This window comes from Bemisia tabaci, chromosome 4 (genome assembly GCF_918797505.1).
Source record: "Bemisia tabaci chromosome 4, PGI_BMITA_v3".
Classification (NCBI taxonomy): Eukaryota; Metazoa; Arthropoda; class Insecta; order Hemiptera; family Aleyrodidae; genus Bemisia; species Bemisia tabaci.
Window position 1 is genome coordinate 6965732 of NC_092796.1, and position 24414 is coordinate 6990145.

At 40.3% G+C, this 24414-nt stretch overlaps 1 protein-coding gene across 1 annotated transcript in view; it reads left to right on the forward strand.

Annotated features, from left to right (window-relative positions):
* Nucleotides 1–24414, forward strand: part of LOC140224380 (uncharacterized) — a 159715-nt gene that overhangs the window by 121756 nt on the left and 13545 nt on the right. Inside the window, exons 4-6 of the mRNA XM_072299058.1 lie at nucleotides 909–1225; nucleotides 2550–2933; nucleotides 22058–22209. Coding sequence (XP_072155159.1) covers nucleotides 909–1225; nucleotides 2550–2933; nucleotides 22058–22209 — 853 coding nt within the window. The remainder of the gene's footprint in view (nucleotides 1–908; nucleotides 1226–2549; nucleotides 2934–22057; nucleotides 22210–24414) is intronic.

Below are 24414 nucleotides of genomic sequence, written 5' to 3' on the forward strand. Positions count from 1 at the left end.
TTTCCGGTTGACACAGAGACAAGAGACCCTCCACTGGTATCTTGGCAATGGTGGAAGCTTTTACATTCGGGGCTTCAGCATTCTACTGTTAACTCACCTACATGCTTGATGTTAAACAACGTGTTGGCAGTTTCGTTTGGCAAACAAGCCGAAAAAGACCGAAGTTCGGGAAGCTTGTTTGGCTCATAACGTCATCGAAAGCTCATCATCCACCATGTGGGTAAGTCAAGAGCCGAAATTAGGGTGATGACTGTTGCTTCGTCATCATTGTCCATGAGAAATGGAGATGTTGCATGTGTGAGGAATTTGCGATTTGACTGTTGATTCTTGTGTAAAAGTTTGCGAGAAACACGATGGTGCCACCAGTTTCTCTCTGAAATCAGCTCCCAAGCTCAAAAAAAGCTCTCAAGTTGAGGCCAAAATGGAGAGGATATCCCACGCTATCCTGAGAGTCCACCTCTACATCAAGACAAACTCTCCATGCGAAGATAGGGAGCAAATACATTGACAGGGCTGCCGCTTTATTTGGGGACTCAGAGACTGAAAACATGGCATGACTGCTAATGTATTTGCTCCCTATCTTTGCATGGAGAGTTTGTCTTGATGTAGACGTGGACTCTCTGGATAGCGTAGGCGTGGGATATCCCCTCCATTTTGGCCTCAACTTGAGAGCTTTTTTTGAGCTTGGGAGTTAATTTTAGAGAAAACCAGTGGCACCATTGTGTTTCTCCCGAACTGTTACATAAGAATCAACAGTCAAATCGCAAATTCCTCACACATGCAACATCACCATTGTTGAATCCCCGGAAAAAAAAAACCTTCCACCTGTCGCCAAGAGACCAGTGGAGGATCTCTTGTGTCTGGGTTAACATTAGTCTGAGGGAAAACTTTGTATGGGATGATTTCAGAGCTGCTGCACCGGGTGATACTGCTGAGCGGGTCGGGTCTGTCGCCGTGGGCGCTGCAGCGGGACCCTCTGGCGATCAAGCGGGCGGTGGCCGTCCACACGGGCTGCCACGGGGACCTCGCCGAGGAGGACCTGGCGCCCTGTCTCCGCTCCAAGTCCCTGGCCGCCCTCCTCGACGTCCGACTCAACCAGCCCCGCTTCCTCCCCGGCTTCGCCCCCTTCGTCGACGGCGCCGTCCTCTCCCACCGCCTCGCCGCCGCCGCCACCGCCGCCTCCGTCTCCCACAGCACTGCCGGCCTCCTCACCGGCAACAAGGAGGTACGCCCGTTCCACCAAATTTTCTCAAAATCTAATTGCTCAGTTCTGCCGTGCTAAAGCCGCTATCACACGCTGAATTTAGCAGCTGAATGTGGAAGTCCACACTCAACAGTCATCGCCCAACGGCTGAAATTTCGCAAATTCGAGTTATTTTCATCCAGATGTGTATCACATCTACTCGAATAGTTCAGACAAATCCAACATTAGTCCGATGGTTGCTGAGAATCGTTGCTGAATTTTGCGCGTCACGCGCGAAATTCAGGTATCAGGCCGATGACTTCCACATTCAGCTCCCGCATTCAGCGTGTGATTGCGGCATAAGGAAAAATCGCCGTATGAGCCTTCGGGCGTTTTTAAATTTCCTCTGGCACATCACTAATTTTCAGAAAAATTTTTGAATGTTCATTTACCAATTTCTCAGATAATTTTGTTTGTAATTGAAGACTGGATGCGAAAAGGTCACTTCTCGATTTCAGTGTTTCAGAGTCTCCTCTAATATTTCATTTATTGTATGGAAAGTGAATGCATCCATTTCACTAAAAATTCTACTGAATATTTCTTATGATTCTACAATTTTCTATGAAAATAATTCTGGAAAAATCACCCAGAAGAGGCTTCTCAAAAGGATTTATTTAGGGATTCTCCAAGGCGATTACAAGATTCTGAAACACCGCAATCGAGAAGTGCCCTTTTCGCATCCAGTGCCTCAATTTGATCTAAAACGTCTGAAAATTACAAGAGAAAATATTCAGAATTTTCCTCAAAAATAAACATTTTATCTACATCAACTATGTCAGATACTGTCGGAAACTTAAGAGGTGCCTTTAGCTTGTCGTGAGTTCCACCTGACATAGGCACGACATAGCGGCGATAAGACAGCCGACCACTCACGCCTCACGCTCCACCTTTTAACCCATGTCATCTGGATTGTATTTTGCAAAAAGGAACCACTAGCATTGCTATGTTGCTAAGATTGTGCAACTTCTTTTGTCTTGGAGGAAAAACCCGATTATCCATTCATAGTTTCTATTTTACTCGCTAAAAGCTGTAAATTTAAGACAAAAATTACCATCTAAATTTCATAGGTTTTCAGGATTTCCGCAATTTTATTGCAAAAGATAAAGTTGCACAATCTTAGCATCATCGCAATGCTAGTGGTTCCTCTTTGCAAAATGCAATCCATCTATGTCTACCCGACAAACACCTAATTTCAACAATCAGGATGTTGTTGAATCACTCGTTACCCATATTATTTTTCTTCCTCATTAATCTTATTAGGCCTCTTAATTTTTGGGGACTTATTTGAAATGATGATGGGTTTCAGGTGCCTGGAAACGAGCTGGGCGACTTCCCCGAGCGGGACCTGTTGTTCGGGCTGACGTCGACGGAGTCGTACCTGGACCTGAACGCGCAGGACCTGGAGTTCGGGTTCAACGAGACGCGGCGGGACCGGATCCTGCGGACGTTCGTGCGGAACTCGTACTACTTCCACCTCAACGAGATCTTCTCGACGCTCAAGAACGAGTACACCAACTGGGAGTGCGCCGTCCAGGGCCCGCTCAGCTACCGCGACTCCACCCTCGAGGTGCTCAGCGACGGACACACCGCCGCCCCGCTCATCACCGTCGGCTACCTCCACGCCGCCCGCAAGGGGCGCACCTACTTCCTCCACTTCCAGCATCAGTCTGGAGAGAGAGATTTTCCTCAGGTAACCACACTTCTCTTCCTAATCTACCAGGTACACCTGCGAGCTAGACGCGCGTCTTGAGCGGCGAGTAGGCCCTCGGCCGTGTCTGGCCATCTCCATAGCCAATCAGGTTGCAACTTGCCGCTCGTAACTCGCTCAAAGTAGGATCGGATCAGGGTGGCATGAAACGTAAGAAAGAAATGAAAGATTGGAAATTTCGGTGAAATATTTCATGAAATTCCACGAGGCTGGGAATCATTTCAAACTTTTCAGGGGCTAGAGTATGCAACCCGTACTCAAACACACAAAAATAGAAGAAAGTCAAATGTTTTAAATTTTTCGACACATGAAAGAGAACCGGTATTTTTCAATATCTTTCATAAATTTCTGAAATTTCATGAAATACTTCACTTGAAATTTCAAGATTTTATTTTTCATGAAATTTCCCACCCTGGATCGGATCCTACTTTTCGCGTCTAGACGCACGTCTAGCAAGTAGGTGTATCGGGCGCTTTAGTCTACGAGGTTGTGACGTTTAGGCTCATTGTTGCCAGATAGTGCTTTAAAATGAGCACTTTTCCTCATCTGACCCCTTGCAAAATATCCTTTCAATATCGCAGCATTATCCGGCAGCCTTGCTTTCGCTCTAGTCATTCCAAATTCATATAAAATGGTAAAAAGAGGAGACAACTGGCTGAAACTAATTCACCACTTAATTTGGCTGACTGTGGTGCGACGTGCCGAAACCGCTCAGAAACACAACTTCGACATTATGTCGGGGACCTCTTTAACTTGAAAATTTGTTATTTCGCAAGACTATGAATCGATAAGGCGATAACATTCACGGAGATTAAATCTAAATGTTTCGTAAATTTTCGGCCAGATATTGTCCAAAATTCAGGAAAAAACGAAGAAAGCGCATAACACGTGCATCAGTTCGCGAGGAAGTCATTTTTCCCCCCTCTTTTTTTCTTTTTTCCAAAGACAAACCATCGATTATATCTCCTCGTATTTTAAAAAAATTCCTCATCGTGTTTTGAGCATTCCCTGAAAATTGCGGAAAGTAACGCCTATCAGTTTTTCTCTGAAAGCTTAAAATCTAAACAACAGCAAGGATTTTGAAACGTTGCAATCGAGACACGCGTTCTACCGTGCTAAGGAAAAACGCCGTATGAACCTTCAGGCGTCGCCAAATTTTCTTTGATAAAACACGAATTTCCTGGTAAACTTATGAATATTTTCCTTCCAATCTTTCAGATAATTTTGTTCGGAATTTCACCTGAAGTTCCTGAAAATTTCAAGGAAAAATATTTTTAACTTTCCTAAAAATAAACATTTTATCGAAGAAAATTTGGCAACTCTCGAATGTTCATACGGCGTTTTTTCTCAGCACGGCAGCGTTTTACTTTGGTATTACTATTATGAAATCTATAGAATGTTTTCGCTCGCTGGATGATTTAATTTCTTTGGAAGTCACCATTAAAATTCCCACCCACGAATACGCACTCCGCATTTTACTCTTCCCGTAAATTGAGAACTTATCACGTTTCGGACTCATTCTGAAGGCGTAAGACGAATAACTTCTCGCACAACCATGACGACTCGGTTTACTCAACCGGCCCGTCAAGGGCTTATCCCGTTGATTTCAAGCGCTGAATTCTAGGCTCCGAATTAATATTTAATGCGAGTCGAAAACGCAAAGCGGGAGCAGTTCTCAGTTTTTAATTAATGTGAAACGACCGGAAAACACTGCAGCACTAACAGCTTTTGTGTTTTTGGAATGGGCGCCGTTGCCAAGTTGATCGCTAAGAGTCGATTCCGATCTCCTGAAAAACGGTCACAGCGGCCAACAGGTTAGAGGGCTAATATCCGGTATTTTGATTATCGGCAGAGACGGAAATGTGTACGAAATATCATGATTTCTAACACCGAAAAATTAACTCTGAAGTTTTCTCGCTCATAGTATCATTCTGATGATTTGAAAATGATATGTTGAGGAGATTTTTTGAACAAGAAAATCTTGCCAGTTTGATGAACAAGATCGGCAAACTGCCGAACTTGACACTAGTCAAAGATTCATTTTTAGGTCGTACTTAGGGACCGTTCAAATATTGACTAACGCACTTTTCCCGATTTTTTTACTCCCGAACACACTTTTTTTCTCTCTCCTTGTAACGCAGCCCTACACCCCCCCTCCTTTTGAATTACGTAACGCTGGCCTGAACCCCCCTCCCCACCCCCGATTTGAAAAATCAAGGAAACGCTGAGAAAACAGCTTGAAAAATTCGAGGTTTTTTTTTTGGAACTACTTCGCTGAAATACGACGGGAAGAGATCAATAGTATTTTCAATACTTATCGTGTGTAATGGTAAATTATCATTCTGATTACTGAGACTAGAGGAGAAAAAACTACGGAATGCATCAGAATTTCACTTTTTTCCATCCTCTGACAGTCTGGCACCCGGGAGAAAAGCAGACAGTAACCAGAGCTACGTTCGCGAAACTGACTGAATAACTCTTATCTCAGTGTAAATTTGACGGGAGAGTTCTGATTCTTGCGAAAACCTGACCTCGATGGAGAGGGGAGGGGAGCTGGGAAGCTGAAAAGAAAAAACACAGAAATGCGCTCAAGATGTTTACTCTCCACAGGGCCCGTCGGAGTACCAGATATAAGTCAAATTTAAGTAATGGTTTTCTGGAGAGGGGTGAAGGGGAGGTGGTGGGAGGGACTCCCAGCCCCGTTGCCACAGTGGGCCCGAGTAACTCGGAAAAACACCGTATGAACCTTCAGGTGTTCCCAAATCTCCTTTGGTAAAATACTCATCTACTAATATTATTATAATAAAGCTGTACATATTTTTCTTTCAATTTTTTAAGCAATTTTTTAGCTGTTTATTTCAAATATCTGACAATTTCAAAGAAAAATATGCGTAACTTTCTTTTAAAATAAATCTTTTTTCCGAGAAATTTGGCAACATTCGAATGTTCATACGGTATATTTGTTTACTATAGGAACGTAATTCGTTGTATCCGAGAGGAAGAAACGTACCTCCATTATGAAGTTGTGAAATTGACTCAAACTATTTAAATTTTAACAAGAATGAGATCATGGAAATTCTATCTTTAATTTTGCTGGTTTTTGTGTTAGTCAAAAGAAAAAAAATTCAATTCTCAGTTGCTTACTTGGAGATTTTGCAACGCTGAAAAGTGGTTATGTTCTTCCGCGTGGGAGGCGACGAAATCAGCCTCCGGCAGATTAAGTAATTCAGACAAAAGGTGTGGAAATTGTGCCTACCTTATTTGGTGGTAGAATTGGATACCAAAGAGCGCCTTAAGTTTAAATTTCCAGACGCGTCTTACCTAAGCCACCCTCACTTAAAACCTCTTAAAAAAGTTCCTCATAAGCATTGAAATGAAATCACTGTGCTTTAGGCAGTGTAAGTATTACTCGAATTTGGGTCAGAAGACGCAGTTTTGAGAGAAAGAACTTAAAGCTTTAATCTGAAATTTTTGGGGCTCTAAAATTGCTGAACTGTAGCCTCTGGCCTTATATCGGTACAAAAATGGACTAAATTCTTCGTTTCTCGAAACGAGAGTTCTTCTTAGAAAGGCGATATTTTGATATCTTCGCCATACTTATAAGAAAAATTGGAAAAAATGGATATTATGACAATATGCCTTTCGGTGAACTGTAAAAAATTGTGAATCAAGAATTGTGTTAATTATTCATCTCAGAACTCCAAAAAATTTAGTCGGCAAATCTGTCTCATGATGACTGAGGAATTCGTTTACCTTAAATTCAACTTTCCAATTTTCTGAATTTTTTCCTGTCAGTTTAAATTTTTTAGGTTTCAAGGGTCCGCCGTATACCTGTCACCCTGATAAAACTGATTGTTTTCAAGCGAAAGGAAAATATGTTTGGCTCGAGTTAGCTAGGCATAGGCAACTAAATTAACTGCAGGGCAGTAGCGTAGTATCACGTTAAGTTGGAGGCGCTCTAGAGTTGATATCGTGCATTTGAAGTACTCTGCAAATGAAACGTTTGGAGAATTTCTATTTTTATTCACAGAAAATTCAGGTGACCCGCCTTTAACTCTGATATCAGCAAATGGCTCGTCGCGAGCGATTTTATAATGTTTTATAGTATTCTTGTCGTGCACTAAGTAGAACTGCTGAAAATGTGTTCTTTCCACGGGCATTTTAAATCCATTTTGAAAACCTCCCAGCATACTGAAATACCGGAGAACTAACTGATTTTGGTTCCTACCTCCAATTTTCGGTCAAAATTTAACAAACAATGCAAATTCTAATAGTTTTGTCACAAAATTTTTATTCAAACGAATAAGGAGAAATTCCACAAATCCAACAAAAGACAAACAAAACAAACCACTCCTCGATTCCCAAAAAAATTGGTTCCCCCTCTCTTTTGGCTCCTTCCTAATTTGGTTCCCTCTTGCTGAAATCGACCCATCTGACAGCATAGGGTAGTTTTAGACTCAAGCTTTGCGCCAGCACCATAAACAAAAACTCGTAAAAGGCGTCCGAAATTAGTTGTAAGAATATCGATAAATTCAGAAACGACCGTAAGGTTTACGGTCCTCCCGGATGTATACCGACTAGACAGTGTCATATCTGCATCACCGAATCGACTTCATGAGTCAAGCGTTACTTTAGCATGAGAGACCTTTTTACCGGAAGAGGGCTTAAAAGAAAAAAAATCACGCTCGAACTTGCCAAAACTGAAAGCAGGATTATAAAGTAGTTTTGCGCAAGTATGACAGCATAATTTTCGCATCGTCGTTTTATATCCTTGGCTACTGTCATGCACAGCTTTAGAGTTTATGATTTTTCCGATTTTCCATAGACTGCCTTTAGTTTGCTAAAATATCGGTTTCATTCTAAATTCTTGGCAGTGCACCACATCCATTACATTACGAGCATATTTCAGTCTTTTTTCCATCCCAAAACCGGGATTATAGTTGAAAAGGTGAGAAACTGAAAATTAACCGTTTGATTTGACCAGTAAAATGCAAGTTCGCTTTTGCATACTAACATCAATATTGTAGAATCCACAAAATAGATTATTTGAATTGAAGCAGCTGAATTCCGCTTCTATGTGCATGAACAATTCATTTTGCCGAAATTTGAAGTACTTAAAAGCAATATTTTAGGAAAAAGTGTTCAATATCTCGGAGATTTTTCATAATCGGTGTTGATTCATAACAATGCAGTTTTTCCACCCACATTTATTTTTAAGTTAAAAACCTATCGTAACGTACGGCGAGCTGGTGTGTCAGCGTAATAAATCGTGGGTTTCAGCGAGGCAAGGGGCAGGTGTACTCGTAAAACCCGCGCATCTATCGGGTGGAGTTCTTTGTTCGCGACTCAAGTTGTCATTCCGTAAGTCTCTTGTTTTTAGATCTCGTCGGACGCGCCATGCCAACACACCCGCTCGGATTCAGCACTGCATATTGCTATCGGCTTTTGTGGACTGCCTTTGTCTTGATTGAAGAAATGGTCGCTGGTGGCCCGCAACGACGGGCTTTTAACTGTCGTAACGGATCTATATTTTATTACATTTTTAGCGCACGAAACCTATATACACGCAACTAAACGTACTTGACAGTTGTCTTTGTTGCCTATGCAAAGTATTGAAGGCGTTTGAATCTCCTCGCGCATATGAAGGCGAGTGCATGTCGTGCTTGATTATTTTTGGCAGGACGTCGCGTCGCTTTAGTGTATGATGGACGTCACTTGGTAGTAAAGTCAAGAGGCGTTTATAATGAAAAAAAAAAATACTGATAAGCGCATTAAACTTCACAACACTCATTATAATGGAGGAGAAAAAATTTCAACAAACTTTTTTCGGCCCAATCGAGATCAGACTTGGTTCTTCTCTGCTGAGCTCCGTATAGGGATCTATTATTGAAAGTGGTAGACAAGAAGAAACATGGACAATGGAGCGATCCTATTGGTGGAAGCGATGGTGGATAAAATGAACAATGAATACCTGTTATAGACTAACTAACGGCATTGTGTAAGAGATCCAATAGTTAGTCCATCATTTTGACCTTTAGTTTATAACAACCTCAAGCTTCAATCAATAGTATCACTCCATTTTTCATTAGGTTTTTACCTATCCCTTTGTCTATATCAAAAAATCAGCCTGCAGTTCAACTACAACTTGTCGTTTCTCGACGAAGGGATATAACTATTTTTTAAGTTTACATAACTTCTAGTCTTTATTCTTACTTCTACAAGAAAATTATGAGGCACTTTCAACCAAACATGTCACCGATTTTTCCTCTGATTACTCACAGAATAAAAACCGGCATGATTTTAAAAGGAATTAAAAAGAAAATGTCACACTGAAAAAAAATAGTAGATTTTACCAAACTCTGACACAGTGATACGAATATGGTAATAAACACCGGACTGTATGGTAGAATTTACTATACTATGGTAAGTATCAGCAGACTTCTGGTGAATATTACCATACTTCGGGTTATTTTCACTAAATGGTGTCATCGTGTAAAAAATCGAGTAGACTTATAGTAGATGTTACCATACTTTTTTTCAGTGCATAGTCATAGGAGTAAAGTATTTGCGTTAATTTTGCACCCATGGAACTAAGTCACGTTACTTTGTCTGAAAAACGACGGGCTGAGCCGTAGAACCAATCACCCCATATTTAGACTCATCTAATCATCAAATAATTTTCTCTCGTCGAGAGTGAAGCATGAATTTTTTCGGATGCTATTTCAGACAGCAGGTGAGAGCGTGAATCCACATTGATTCCTGAACAAGGGTGAACGGAGGTTCAGAAGATCTTAGAGGGCACGCCCCACGCCCTTGCTGACGATCCGATTACGACCCTGATGCGAGAGAGAGAAAAAAAAGTCAGAAAAAAATACACATTAACCGCGTACGCAGCTCGGATGGGGAGAAAAAAACATTACAGTTTGTCTCAATAACGCTCGTTAGGGTGGAAACTATAGCACCGACGAGGTCAAAGTGGATAATGAAAAAGGCGTGAAGAATCACGGAGGGATTGACGGATCGCTCGGAAACTTGCCGTGCTAGCGAATAACGCCGTATGAACATTCGAACGTTGTCAAACTCCCCTAAAAGTCTCTTCAAAAAAAAAAAAAAAAAAAAAAAAAAGTGTGTATATTTCTACCTCAAATATTAAGATACTTTAGACTGAATGGAGATGTTGCACGTGTGAGGAATTTACGATTTGACTGTTGATTCTTATGTAAAAGTTCGCGAGAAACACGATGGTGCCACTGGTTTTCTCTGATATCAACTCCCAAGCTCAACAAAAGCTCTCAGGTTGAGGCCAAAATAGAGGAGATATCCCACGCTATTCTGAGAGTCAACGTCTACATCAAGACAAGCTCTCCATGCAAAGAGTTTCCCCCCCCCCCCCCCCCCCCCCCCCCCCCCCCCCCCCCCCCCCCCCCAGGGAACAGAAAGGATACATTAGTACTGTAGCCAGGGTTGCCGTGTTTTCAGTTGTGGAGTCCCCAAATAAAGTGACAGCCTGTCATGTATTTGCTCCCTATCTTTGCATGGAGAGTTTGTCTTTCTTGATGTGGAGGTGGACTCTCAGGATAGCGTGGGATATCCCCTTCATTTTGGCCTCAACTTGAGACGTTTTTTTGAGCTTGGGCGTTGATTTCAGAGAAAACCAGTGGTACCATCGTGTTTCTCGCGAACTTTTACATAAGAATCAATAGTTAAATCGCAAATTCCTCACACGTGCAACATCTCCATTATCCGAGAAACTGGGAGAAAAAATATCACAAAATCGAAATTCCCAAAAATTTTCCCCGAAACTTAAGTCTAATCGGAGGAATTTGGCAACGCCTGAAGGCTCATACGGCGTTTTACCGTCATAACACAGATATCTACTGAGTTTAAACTATTGTGGCTGGGAAGAACGTCTTGAGAGTTTTTAGACGTTGCCTGTCTTTCAATAACTACAATTTTCAAAAAACACTTGTGGAAACCTTTCTTTGAAATTTTTTATGAATTCTATTCGCAAATTCATTGAAGGTATTTGAATATTTCAACGCGTGATATTCATAATTTTTCTCATAAATAAATATATCATCGGGAAAACTCTGCAGCTTTTGAATATTGTTCTGCCATTTTCTTGGGCGGCGGTAAATACGTTGTACATAATGTTAGTAATTTGAATCGGCACCATTGAGAAAAAGGCTAGATCAACGTAGTTCAAATTCTTTAATTGGACATATGTCAATAAAAATAAGAGTAAGCTGGGCTCTGCTGTGCTTCTATTTGCATCCATCCATGTGGATTTCATGGCTGAGTTCACGAAGGATATAGTTCCATTTGACTAAAATGCATCCAATTAGTCATTAACGATAATATCTGTTCGGTTAATACTCAAGGTTTAGTCTAACAACATGTTATTCTTCCTCTTAACTGTTCATAAACTTGAAAACTTGTCAGGCAGGATCCAGCAAGCAGAAAATACTTCAAATTGGTTGTGCTAGATTTGACGCAAGTAGGGTTTTTTTTTTTTTTTTTGAGAGAGAGAAATGGAGTTGAATTACATGAAAGACACATCATATAATACTCAAAAGTAATTGGTAACTCATTCCAAGGGACGCGAGAATTTCAATTCCTATAAGAGAAAAATGTCCGCACTGCAGACAATTTTCAACGTTAAGAATTTTGGCATTGGACATTACACATCGGACGTAATTGGGCTGGGTTAAATGCTCTTAGGCCCTTCAGGTATTACGTAACGCACTTGTTCCGATTTTTGACGCCCCTCCCCCGTGTAACGCACCCGTAACGCAGCCCTACACCTCCTTCATTTTGAATTACGCAACGCTGTCTTAACCCCCCTCCCAACTTCCGAAAAAATTCATTCGGGAAGGGCGGGATTTTCAATTTTTGCGCGTTTTTTCAAAGCTTCTTCCCTCCCGGCTCGAATTTGTCACGTAACGTTAGGCATGCCCCCCCCCCCTCCACCCTAAGTCCGTTATGTAATACTTGAAGAGCCCCTCATGCCTATCTTTCTCAACACGGTGAAAAAGAGATGATTTCGACTTGTAGGCAACCGTGGCCTGGGGCCGCTATTTTTCAGCATCAGATATGCCCCTCGCCCCCCGCCCTCTACTGCCGTGCTAAGTAAGAACGCCGTATGAACATTCGAGAGTTGCCAAATTTCCCTTGATAAAACATGTATTTTTGACGACATTCATGCACATTTTTCTTCGAACTTTTCAAATATTTTAGATAAAATTGCGAGCAAAATTGTCTGAAAATTTTGGAAAAAAATATTCACAACTCTCCAAGTAATTTAGGTTTTTATCGAAGGTAACTTGGCAACGTCTGAAAGCTCATACGGCGTTTTTCCCTAGCATGGCAGTCTACATCTCTTCACGCATTCAAGAGTGCGCCCAATTAGCTAATGGCTGAGCCCGGTCAAAATTCAAGTCGACGACGGCGAGGTGCTAAGTATCCTCCAGCCCTTCTTTTCACCCTCCTCCACCCCCTCCCAACACCCCCTCCATCCGCTCTTTCCCGCCGAATGCGTTCCGGAGAATAAGGACTCGGAAACGAGCACGCATGATTTCCTGCGAGAAAAACGCGGTTTTCTATTTCTATTCCGCTCTAACAATCAAAAACCGCGTAACTGCAATGAGAAACTGTGTTTGGATACGCGGTTTCTTCGTCGCGGGGGAGTTCGAATTCGTGGCCGGGAAGCGGAAGGGTGATCCGGTTACACTCTGACGTTTCGTCGTTCCTTTGCTATCGTGGCGTATTTCCATTTGGACGTGAACCTTGGAGAGCATGGAGTTATACGGACGATAGGGATCATCGCAAAACGCGGTAACGGGCTTTTGTATGAGGAACGATGGTCTGAGGCGCGGCGCTGTCTAATTTGAAGACGAAGAAGCGCTACCGGATCTGAGAGAAGAGACGAATCGAGGACAACATTGACTCGAGTTCAGCGAGAAAGGATCGAGCTATAACAAGCCGAAAACGAGATAAAATAGGTCAGAAGTTTTATTTTTCCGGAGGTGTCAATTTTAAAGATTAACCCTTAACCTGTTTTTACATTCTAAATAATTTTTCTCAACTTTGAACATTTGGGAAGAGGGAATGCAAGGCTACTCGAAATCACTGCAGGTTTAGGCAGTGAGCGAAATTAAGCACCACAATAAATGTCTCTTCACCGGGATCATTCATCAGCGATCACGAGGTAAATCCTATTTAAATTTTTGCTCAATAAGTTGCTAATCGATCATCATCAGGCGCAAGGTAGCATAGACTTTCAAATTGAACTTTTGCCTCACTAGATTACATTGCCTAGAATTTTAGTGCGGGGCTCTCAAATATCTCGTCTCTACCCACGAATAATCTCTATTAGTCTAACTCCAAAAAATGTCGTTGGTTCACAGTCAAGAGCTTAAAATCGTCACCTACCGGCCGAAGCATCGCAAGTGTCATGCGACGATTCAAATTTCCGCTGCCATTTTAATTTTTTACAGAGAAATTGTTGGTTGAATCTGTTTGAAAATTTCACTGAATTTTACCGGTAGTACAAAGAAAATTCAGTGAAATTTTCTGACAGCTTCGTTGAACAATTTCTCTGTAGAAAAATAAAATGGCGGCGAAAATTTCAAGACGTCGCATGGTGCTTGTGATAATTAGGCCGGAAGGTGACGACATATGGACTACATTTTGCAATTTGGAACTATAAATTCTAGCCTGGTTTCAAAGAAACGTATGTGTCATTAGTTTCCCTATGCACATAAGTGTTTTTCCAGAAGAACCAGAATCCATAGTTCCAAATTGCAAAATGCAGTCCATATCGACGGTGTAAGTCGGCAATCACATACCTCGTTTGCGGTGTCTGAAAAGCTCCGCCTCATTGTTATTTTTTTAAAGGTGAACAAATTGACATCATTCCTAGAAGTTTTTGCAAAATTATCTTCGCACAGAGAAGAAAAATCACGGAAGTTTCAAAGAATTGTCGTCGAGTAGTTTTCCGTTTAAAAAATAAAGTATGACAGAAAATCTGCGACGTCGCAAACCGAGTTATGTGATTGCCGACTTACACCGTCGATATGGAAATAGAGCAAAGAAAAGGAGTCGCGTCGATGACGGCGCAGAGATACAACTATTCGTGCTTGATGGATGTCCGTGTTGCGTCCGCAAAATTGAAGGCGCGATGGCACGAGGCGTGAACTCGCAATGCTCCGCTACATACTGCCAATGAGGTGTCCTACACCGCCGTGCTAAGGAAGAACGCCGCATGAACATTCGAAAGTTGCCAAATTTCCTCTCGGAAAATATTCATTTTTGAAGAAAGTTATCAATATTATTCTTGAAATTTTCAGAAATTCAGTGAACTTTTTGGACAGCTTCGTCGAACAATTTCTCTGTAAAAAAATAAAATGGCGGCGAAATTTTTAAAACGTCGCTTGTAATGCTTTGACCAAAAGGTGACGACATAACCTCAAAACACTATCGGTAAGACCGCAATAATCGCGATTAAAGAGGGAGAAAAAAGCTGGCCTCTAGATGGTACCCAGTATTTACACCGTTCTAATTGCCCCGGGCAGCCGGAGCGATGATTTTGAATGGGCCGTAACGCGATATTTCGATATTAAAACGAAACCGATGGGAATGAAATTGGAAAAAAGTTCAGCTACTCGGCCTCTTTATGCGCTCTCCCGTTGCGCCCATCGAAGTTTAATCTAAACGATCCTTGATGAAGGCAACTTGATCCGCAGGTTTGACTTTTGCACCGATTCGCGCTTTTTCGCCGCCGCCCGGATTTAATTTAAACTTTGATTGCGTGCCTCTCGTGTCGAGTAAATTGACAGCACGGCCGGGAACAGTCGGACGAATTTAAGCGGGAATGATTTATTCGCATCTAGCGATAAAAACCCCACCTCCGCCTCGCACGAGTGTTTGTTCGGCGAGTAGGAAAGAAAGGATTACAATTCATAAATTATTTCTTGAATATGCACGCTGAAAGCTTGCTTTTGAAAATTTTGCCTGTGCACACACCTATTGATTGGGAAATTGTCGAAAACACCTACCTCAGTTTGCTTGTTCCTTGTTGTCACATTTTGTTCCTGAAAAAGGGAAACTATCGCATTTCAATGGTGTAATTGCAGAAATGCGTATATCGGTTTGAGGCGTTTCAGACTACCTGTTATACTTCATTTTTTACATGGAAAACCGCTGAATGTCGTTTATTGGAAACGTCTATGATTCCTTTTCTCTATGCGAAGAATATTCCGTGAAAATTTCAAGCCATGATGTTGATTTGGTCTTCTTTTAAAAAATAAAAGAGGAGCGAAGATTTTGAAACACCGCAATCGAGATACGCATTATTCTGTCGTGCTAAGGAAAAACACCGCATGAACGTTTAGGCGTTGCCAAATTTCCTTTGGTAAAATAAGAATTTTCTGGTAAACTAATGAATATTTTCTTTCCAATTTTTCAGATACTTTTGCTCGTAATTTCACCTGAAGTCCCTCAAAATTTCAAGGAAGAATATTCATAACTTTCCTCAAAAATGAGAACCAAAAAAAAAAACGTTTTGAAGAAAGTGTCAACTCGCCTGAAATAGAGATGGAGCAGCGATGCGCATAAAATTGGCAACCCCTAAAAACTCATCAATGGTCCAAAATAAATAGATCCTCACGCGCAGCCTTTATAATCGTGAAAACATTAATCAAACGAGGGAAATAAGTCCATAATCTTTTAAGCGGCTCGTTGTTCGTTTTGAGAGATACTTCGAGGGGGTGGAATGTGTAAGAGGGAGGTTGACGGGTGAAATTTTATCATTACACTTTTCTCCGGGTACCTCAAGGTTGAGAACGACGAGACTACATCTTGTTACCTATTGGACGTATTTCTACCAAACAGACCTATGTGGAGGTGAGAAATATGGGGTGTGCTCTAGAGAGCTGCATAAGAAGCAATGTAAAAGTGGGCGTGATTCCTTTTGAAGAATTGGAAAAGCAGGATTTTACATTCTATCAAAGAGACCTATGTGCCAACTGAATGCGGGATATGTGAGCCGCGGGCATGGCAAGAGAGCTTTGTGGACAGGGCTCATGAGTTAAAGTGCCCCGACGACGATGTCCCCGCCCCCGCGCCCACCCTCGTTCGTTGCCGCTGACGTCACTGGCGCTTTATTAGTCTCATTCACTCTTACGCAAAGAGAACTAACGAGCACACCCCATATTTCTCACCTCCTCACTGGTCTGTTTGGTAGAAATACGTCCTATTTATTTCCTGTCTGATATTAAAATAGGCGTATTGAACTTTGAAAAAAAAAACTGTCCGCCTAATATGTCAATAGAGAATTTTCAGGTGTCTGAAATTTGATGAATTTCGTGTTTAATTGGAAACTATAGCATAAGCAGCAGCATAAGTTTGTAGTATTGAACAAGTAACCGATAGACCTCTGAAATTAAAGAAATAATGAAAAATCAAAGGCACTAAACGCATCCAAGCACCATTATTTCAGACGGAACCGAGCCAGTGTAGCGGTTTACACGAGCTCAAGATGTGGGTCTACAAATCCATCCTGAAAAAGAATCAGACATGAACCTGGAAAAAAAATAATCGAGTATTAACACAGCCGAAGACAGGAGAGACGTATTCGGGCCTCTTTTCTAACTTTTCTGCCGAATCCAAGCGATGCGACACCTCATTGAGTCATAGGCAGCATATAGCAGCGAGCATTGAGAGTTCAAGCTCCGCGCCATCGCGCCTTCAATTTTTCAGATGCAGCACGGACGCCCATCAAGCACGAATAGTTGTATCTCAGCGCCGTCGTCAACGCGCATGCTTTTCCTCGCTCTATTTCCATATTGTGTTTGTTCTTCCATGCTAAGGAAGAACGCTGTATGAAAATTCGAGAGTTTCCAAATTTCCCTCTGCAAAATGTTTATTTTTGAGGAAAATTATGAATATTTTTCCTTGAAATTTTCAAGAACTTTAAGTGAAATTGCGAATGAAATTATCTGAAAAAAAAATTTGGACGAAAAATATTCACAAGTTTACCCGGAAAAACGTGTTTTATGAGTCGATACCTACAATTCGAGTTTTAAAATACAACGTATAACTCATTAAAATAGGTCAAAAGATGTTTTAGACCTCCACCAGTATATGCAATATTTTTTGTGGTATTGTGCTCCCTTTAGCCTTGTTCTTCTTTTTTCAATTTTTTCAAGAAATTTTGTCACGACCCGGCACGACTGCGGAATTCAAGAGAGGCAAGACAACTAGTTTTTCGTCCTTTTAATTTTCGAAGTTTCTCCGCCGAGAAAGATGGATGGTCCTTTGACCTGGTCCCCACTCCACCACCCGCCCTCCGCGCGGAGGAAACAAAAGCGGGCTTTTTTGTCGCGCGAGCGATGACAGACGCGCGTTTGCTCGGTGTTTGAGTGGAATTGATTCGGACGCTCGAATCGGCGCGACAGTGAAAGCAAGCTGTGACGTTCAATGGGCCCGATTTTCAGCCCCCCTGTAGGACTCGGAACGCTTTCGATGATATATGATGCCCCGCAATTGGAAAATTGATTTATTAATTTTTTTCATCTTTTTTTAAAGAGAATGAAATGTGACGCTTTAAATGCTGCCAAGGTTCAAAGAGGACAATCAGTTTTGAAGAAAACATGAGCAAAGGAAATTACATAATTGAGTAAACGAGAAAAAATTAAACAAGTTGGTTTTTGCAATCGCTAGCGATAGCAATATTCGTCATGGGAACTTTTGCTTCTGGGATATGAAAATGTTAAGGTACAGTTCGTTTGTAGTATCTTCAGGATTGAAGGGGCTATGTAATTTTGTGTCGACATCTCTTTTTTAACATTTTTAATTTTTTTTCTTTGCATACAAGAAAGCTGTTATATTTACCAATTATTTATTTTCGTTGGATTATGTATGGTTTTCGGAAGTTAACGCATTTAACTTTCAGTTTCGTTTTTTCGGCGTAAAGTATGATATTTTTACTCTACGCATATGCCCGAATACGCATCATAAGTGACCTATGTGCTTCCTAAGTTGCCATTTTTTTCATTCAAATAGATGTAACTGAAATGTTAGATGTGTACTACCTATACTACTTTCATGTCATTGCTTTATTTATTTATTTATTTATTTATTTACTTTTTGCGTAGGTATAAATTGTTATTTTTTGCTGAATTTTGGAGAAAATATTGCTTTAAGAACGTGGAATGTAAATTAATTTTATTGAAAAAAGAAAATACCATCATTAATTTGGGCGAACAGAGAAAATATACATCAATATTTGGGTCAACATCTCCCTGATTATATAAAGGATGAATATATTAGTATTTCTGTATCAAAAAACTTAGCTTTTGTCTTCAGAGATACAATGATTCTAGTCCCAGTCAATTTGTTGTATTGAAAAAACAAAAAAACAAAAAATAAATAAAAAAAAAAACAACTGAAATGTTAGACATACTATTTTCATGTCTTTCTATTTGTATCAATAGGTACTTTTTGCTTAACTTACGAACGTTGAATGCAAATTAACTTTATTGAAAAAAGAAAATAACGTCATTAATTTGGGGGAACATGTGGCTGATTATATGAAGGAGGTATATTCCAGTATTTTTGTTTAACATATTAACTCACGAGAAAATGTTCGTACATTTATCATCTAGTATTAATTATTTTTTGATGATTGGTCTAAAACATTCAATACAACCATTAAAAATTAACTCCCATCGTCGGGTATCGAACTCCCGATCACCTATTGCCCGCACCTTATCAAAATATGAGGCGCCTCAGTCAACTAGGCTATCACAGATCAGCGACAGCTGAGAAAAAATAGCATTTAAAAGACTCGGACGATGGGCGGGACTTATCACAAGAGTTGTCCTTGAGCGATTCGGCGATTCGCGTCTTCGTAGCTTCTGGAGAAACGAGCTAAGCGCCTTTCTCTGTGAGACATTGTTTGCCTATGCTATCATGTGTCTCAAGGTTCATATCAGCAGGCATTTGCCATCGCGGCAGTAAGCTCAGGCAATATTTCTGTATTCATGGAATAAATCAATCAATCGAGTTCCGATTTTGGCTCATATATCCGTAACGGGTCCTCCAGAGCAGTTTTCCACCTTGCACAATAGTTATAATTTCTTTATTTCTATGTTTAAAATTTGAGGTGGGATAATGGCGGCTTCTCAAGAGCAACGAAGTAGGCGATCTTTTGCACCAACGAACAGAAAACTGATGGCGAAAAATAGCCAATGAAAACCTCCCAAAAAAAAGAATTTGCCTAAAAACGGAACTTCGTGGTTCTGCGCAGATTTACCAGTCAGACACGACATCTCAAGGTGGAAAAAAACTCGCTGAAAGCGAATTTTAGAAATCAACACAACTTGACGTAGAGACATGATTGGCTAAAAAATACAACGGTTTTTGATACATCGGAAAATCAACCAAAAATCGGAGACTGGGCGAAACGCTCAAGGTCGCAGAGGTATAGGGAATCCCATAGCGAAAGCAACGGAACGATTCTAATATCATGGGGAACTCCGTTCCCATGACAAAAGATGAAAGTGGAAGGTTACTTTTAACGGCTACCAAAATCCAAATAGAACCACCCGTTTAAAATATGGCAAAAGGAAAAAACTCAATATTTCTAAAAACGAGAAAACTTGTAAAAGTACCCTTTGGGTAATAATAAAGGTTTTTTTATTTTTAGCTAACAATGAGAGATCAAAAAGTTCCCTTCCGGGAATTTGCATAATTGAGTAAACGAGAAAAAATTAAAGGATGATAGTGAAAGGTTACTTTTTTTAGGCTACCTACCAAAATCCAAATGGAACCATCCGTTTGAAAGATGGCATGAGGAAAAAAATCAATATTTCTAAAAACGAGAAAACTGTTAAAAGTTCCCTTCAGGTAATGATAAAGCTTTTGGCTCTTTATTTTTAGCTAACAATGAGACATAAAAAAAGTTCCTTTCCGAGAAAAATATCACACAAGTCGTTTTTATAATTGCCACACTGGCTCGAACATTTTATTTTACATTCAGAATGATTGTTCTGCCTTGCAAAGGAAAAACGTTGTATGAAACTTTAGGCGTTGCCAAATTTCCTTCGACAAATCACCAGTTTTCAGGAAAATTTGTGAATATTTTTTCTCCAATTTTTCAGAGTATTTTGTGAAAAGTCTGAAAATTTCAATGAGAAAAATGTTTGACTTACTTCAAAAATACATGTTTTATTCGGGGAAATTTGACAAGTCTCGAATGTTCATACGGCGTTCTTCCTTAGCACAGCAGTGTTGTCCTATTTGTCCTAAACGTAACCGAGCTTCTCTCTTAGTACCCACGGGGTATACTAAAATCTTCAATCGAACATAGAAAAATGGTTTTTCAGTCGAAAAAATACAATGTCGGAGAATTTGGCGGATTTGGAGAATGTGGATTGTCGAAGTTTTGATTCTTTTGGGTCTCAGGACTAAATAACATACCGAAAAATTTGGCTTCGTTTGCTGGCGCCAGTGAATTTTTTCCCGGAAGGCATGAATCGTTGAAGTTTTACTTCCGCGGTTTTTTTTATCTCGTCGTCCGGCGTGTCTTGCCGGTTGTATTTTGTCGTCTTTTGAGCGTCATCTAATATTTATTTATACCTCTCTCAGGAGATTGATAAATGACGTTAAGGAACATTTATGAAAGTTCCATAAAGATACTTATCGGAAAGCCCAATCATCTATCGGCCCATTTGCCGCCTATTTTTTCAGTTATATTCAAGTGTTAAACTAATACATCAGATTTTTAAATCCAGAGTCATCCATTCATAAGCTAATTTTATTAGCTTTTTGTTATGAGCAAGTGTATTTACCAGCTTTCTTGAGGCAGATTAACGGGAAATAGCTCAGCAGTGTGCAGTTTTCCGCTTTGAGGAGAACCTGGCATTACCCGCTAAAACTTACTGTATCATTAGATTTTTAATTATTCATTATTTATTTTTTTATTTTTATTTTATTTTATTTTTTTTTTTGCTGGCTTATTGGTTTTTTCTGTTAGGAACCTACAGACATCTAAAGAGTAGATGTATTGTCTGCAGAAATCAGGGAGATAAGGACACCTGCATGCTCTAGGCTTTTTAAATTTTCAGAGAATAAAACCGAGTAGAATCTGTTCCTGCAGATCCGTTCGACAGTTCCAAGACAATTTGACGCCACTCCCGCACGGGAAAAATTTAATGTTGTTGAAAAAATGTGCGACGTGTATAAATGCTGATTTTACAATAAAAATGCTACTTTAACCACGTCCTTGGTAAAAGGAACAAATTCAATGTTGCGTGATCATTTTTTTTTTTTTTTTAATGTAAAATATGCATTTGATCCTCATCGCACATTCATTTACCAGTTTAAATGCAAAATCAACATCCAATTTTATTCCGCACGGGATTCGAACCTGGGCGGGACCTATTGGACGTATTTATGCTAAAAGGAACTATATGCAAGTGGAAAGACGGAGTGTGCTCGTGGTGAGCTGGATAAGAAACAAATGTAAAAGTGGATATAGTTCCTTTTGAGAAAATGGAAAAGCGGGATTTGACATTAAATCAAAAGGAACTGAGCGCTAACTCGTGAGCCGTGGACATGTGACAAGAGCGTTGTGGACAGGGCTCATGAGTTAATACTCGGAGACGGCGGTTTCTTCACCGCTGACGTCACCGGCGCTTTAAAATTCCCATTCATTCTTATGGCCCTCATCACTGAAAAGTATAATATGCTGTTTTAGCATCTAGGGTGTCAAAAATGTGTCTGGTGATCCAAAGATGTTGCCTTTACTGCCTTCGCAGTTAACTTTACATCCTGTGAATGCAAATTCGATTGCGTATAGGCAATCAAGACAGCATCCAAGGATCACCAGACACATTTTTGACATTCTAGGTGTTAAAACAGCATATTATTTCTTTCAGTGAAGTAACGAGCACACCCCATCTTTCCACTTGCACATAGTTCCATTTAGCATAAATACGTCCTATTGACCTAGAGTCAGACGCGCTGACCACTAGGCCTAGCATTTTCAAATGTTGATGGTGTGATTTTTGATTTTCATTGGATGTTTTTTACTGTTCGAACAGAGGACGGGAAGCGTTCGAGGAGAAGACGTGCCTTACATCCTAGGATTACCTTTAGTCGGCGGCCAGCCGTTTTTCCCGCACAACTATTCTGCCAAAGACGCAGCCATCGCTCGCCAGCTCACTACCTACCTCGCAAACTTCGCCAGAAACGGGTGAGTCCATCCCTCATCATTCCTCCCAACTCGGAGAAAAGCTCCAAACAATTCCTACTTAACACTCCCGGCCACTATTTGAGGTTCAGTGGCGTGGCGTGCTTTGCGATATATCGATTGATTTGCCATTTAAACATATGGAAAAGGATCGATAGACAGGGTGTTCGCAGCGAACATCTTAATAATCGATTCTTTACCATAGCTTCAAATGGGGAAATATCGATGGATCGCGAAGCACGCCACGCCACTGTTGAGATTATCTCCTCAAAGCTGCCGAGAATACACGAATCGAGACATGCAAAAAGAGCGGAAGTCCAAAAAGTCAATTTTTCAGGAGAAGCAAACAACTTCCTGTAATACAAACAATTCGAATTAAAAAATATAGGGCTTGTCCCAATCGTACTAATAAGAATTGAATCTCCTAAAAAAATTTTGAACCTGCTTTTTTAGGAATTTTTTAGTTTTGATTTGGACTTCCGCCCTTTTAACACATGGACCTCCGCCCTTTTCGCAACTGGGGGAAAATTGATCGTAAAAAAAGAAGTCCAAGATTTCCATGCTTTTCGCATGCACCAATATTTCCCTTCCCTATTATTCAACGTTAAAATGATGGACTTCCGCTGTTCTTCGCAAAGTCGATGCACATACATTAGAAGACTCCAAAAATGCAAAAAAGTCGATTTTGAAAAAGTTAGACTTCCGCCCTCTTCTCATGTCTCGATTCACACGGGATCATGGAGGGTGGACTTAAAATAACCGACTTTTTTACTTGAGAGAGCTAATTTTTTCTGAGCATAGGATTCTTAATTGGATTCCTAGGCAAGTTTAATCGAACAAATTCATACGACAGAATCCCAATTCAAGGTCTTGTCTCCACGGGACGTTTCATGGGAATCGTCCCAGGAAAAAATCTCACTTGCGGAGTTGGAAAAAATATTGAGTCAGTCGATTTTAATCACGGTGCCAATTAAGAGTCATTACGGAGTCCCAGAAACAACTTAAAGAGAAGAGGAAGAAATTTTTTGTGTTGTTCTTTGGGGAAAAAGATCAGAAGTTTCATTTCTACGATTTGAACTTGGAAGAAATCCCGTGAAACGTCCCGTGGAGACAGGGCGAAAAAGAAGGTAAACATTGTTTAATGTATGCCAATGTAGGGAATGTTTCTCGACACAGAATTAGTTGTTGACAAATAGTGCTGAAAAATAAGATTTCTCCATTTAATCTCATGTAAAATATCTACGTTTTATTCTAACCTGGCCGCAGCTATTACTAACAGACTCTCATACGATTACTCGAATGACCAGGAATGCTAATTGTAAGTAGGGATTGCTCTACACTGGGTAGTCGTAGCTCTTCTCATGAATAAACTTTTTACGGGTCAAATTTGATGAATTTCGAGATGACTTCAGTAAAGTTTGATCCCAATATATGAATATGCGACTGCATCGGACAAAGTTAAATATGAAGTTTCGTATAAGGTCCAGCCCAGATACTTGAACGTTGATTGAACTTTCACGGAAGTAGTCCGACGAACTAAACTTAAGTCACCTGAAACAAGTTTAATGAAGTGGCGCAGTTTGATGAGCCACGATGAGAAGCTCTGCCTCTTGGGCGGGCCTAATTTTCCGGGTGTATGACCAATCTGAATATAAATTCAATCTTATTACTGCAGGTGATGAAATCAATTCCATTGAAAATTTTCAATCGAGTTTGAACAAAAGTTTGATCAAGTTTGTTGTAAGTCATAAAAAGTATAGGGGCCAATTTTATTATTCAGAGAATTGTATGGAAGGGAGGGAGTTCAATGGGTGAGTTGCGCTGGTCAAAAAATCGTGTTTCCTTGCTCACTTTTTGTAAATTAGCTAAAAATAATAAGATCGTTTCAAACAGGAACTTTCTACGTTTAATTTTGACCGTGATATTGTGCTTTGAAAAATTTGAGTAACCGGAGCAAATATGTGTCTCACTGATAGATGAAAGCAAGGTGGAATTTCTTCCACCTTTGGAACCACACTCATTTTCCGAACATCATATGTGCCATTTCTCTATCTGGATAGGTAATGGACGAGGTAGAAATAGAAGTTCCTTTTATTAAAGTATTTTTTTTTAAATTTGAATTTACTTTAAATCAATTTAAATTAAATTTAAATTTAAAAACTACTAATAAAAGGAACTTTTATTTCTACCTCAAAGTTAGTCCCATTT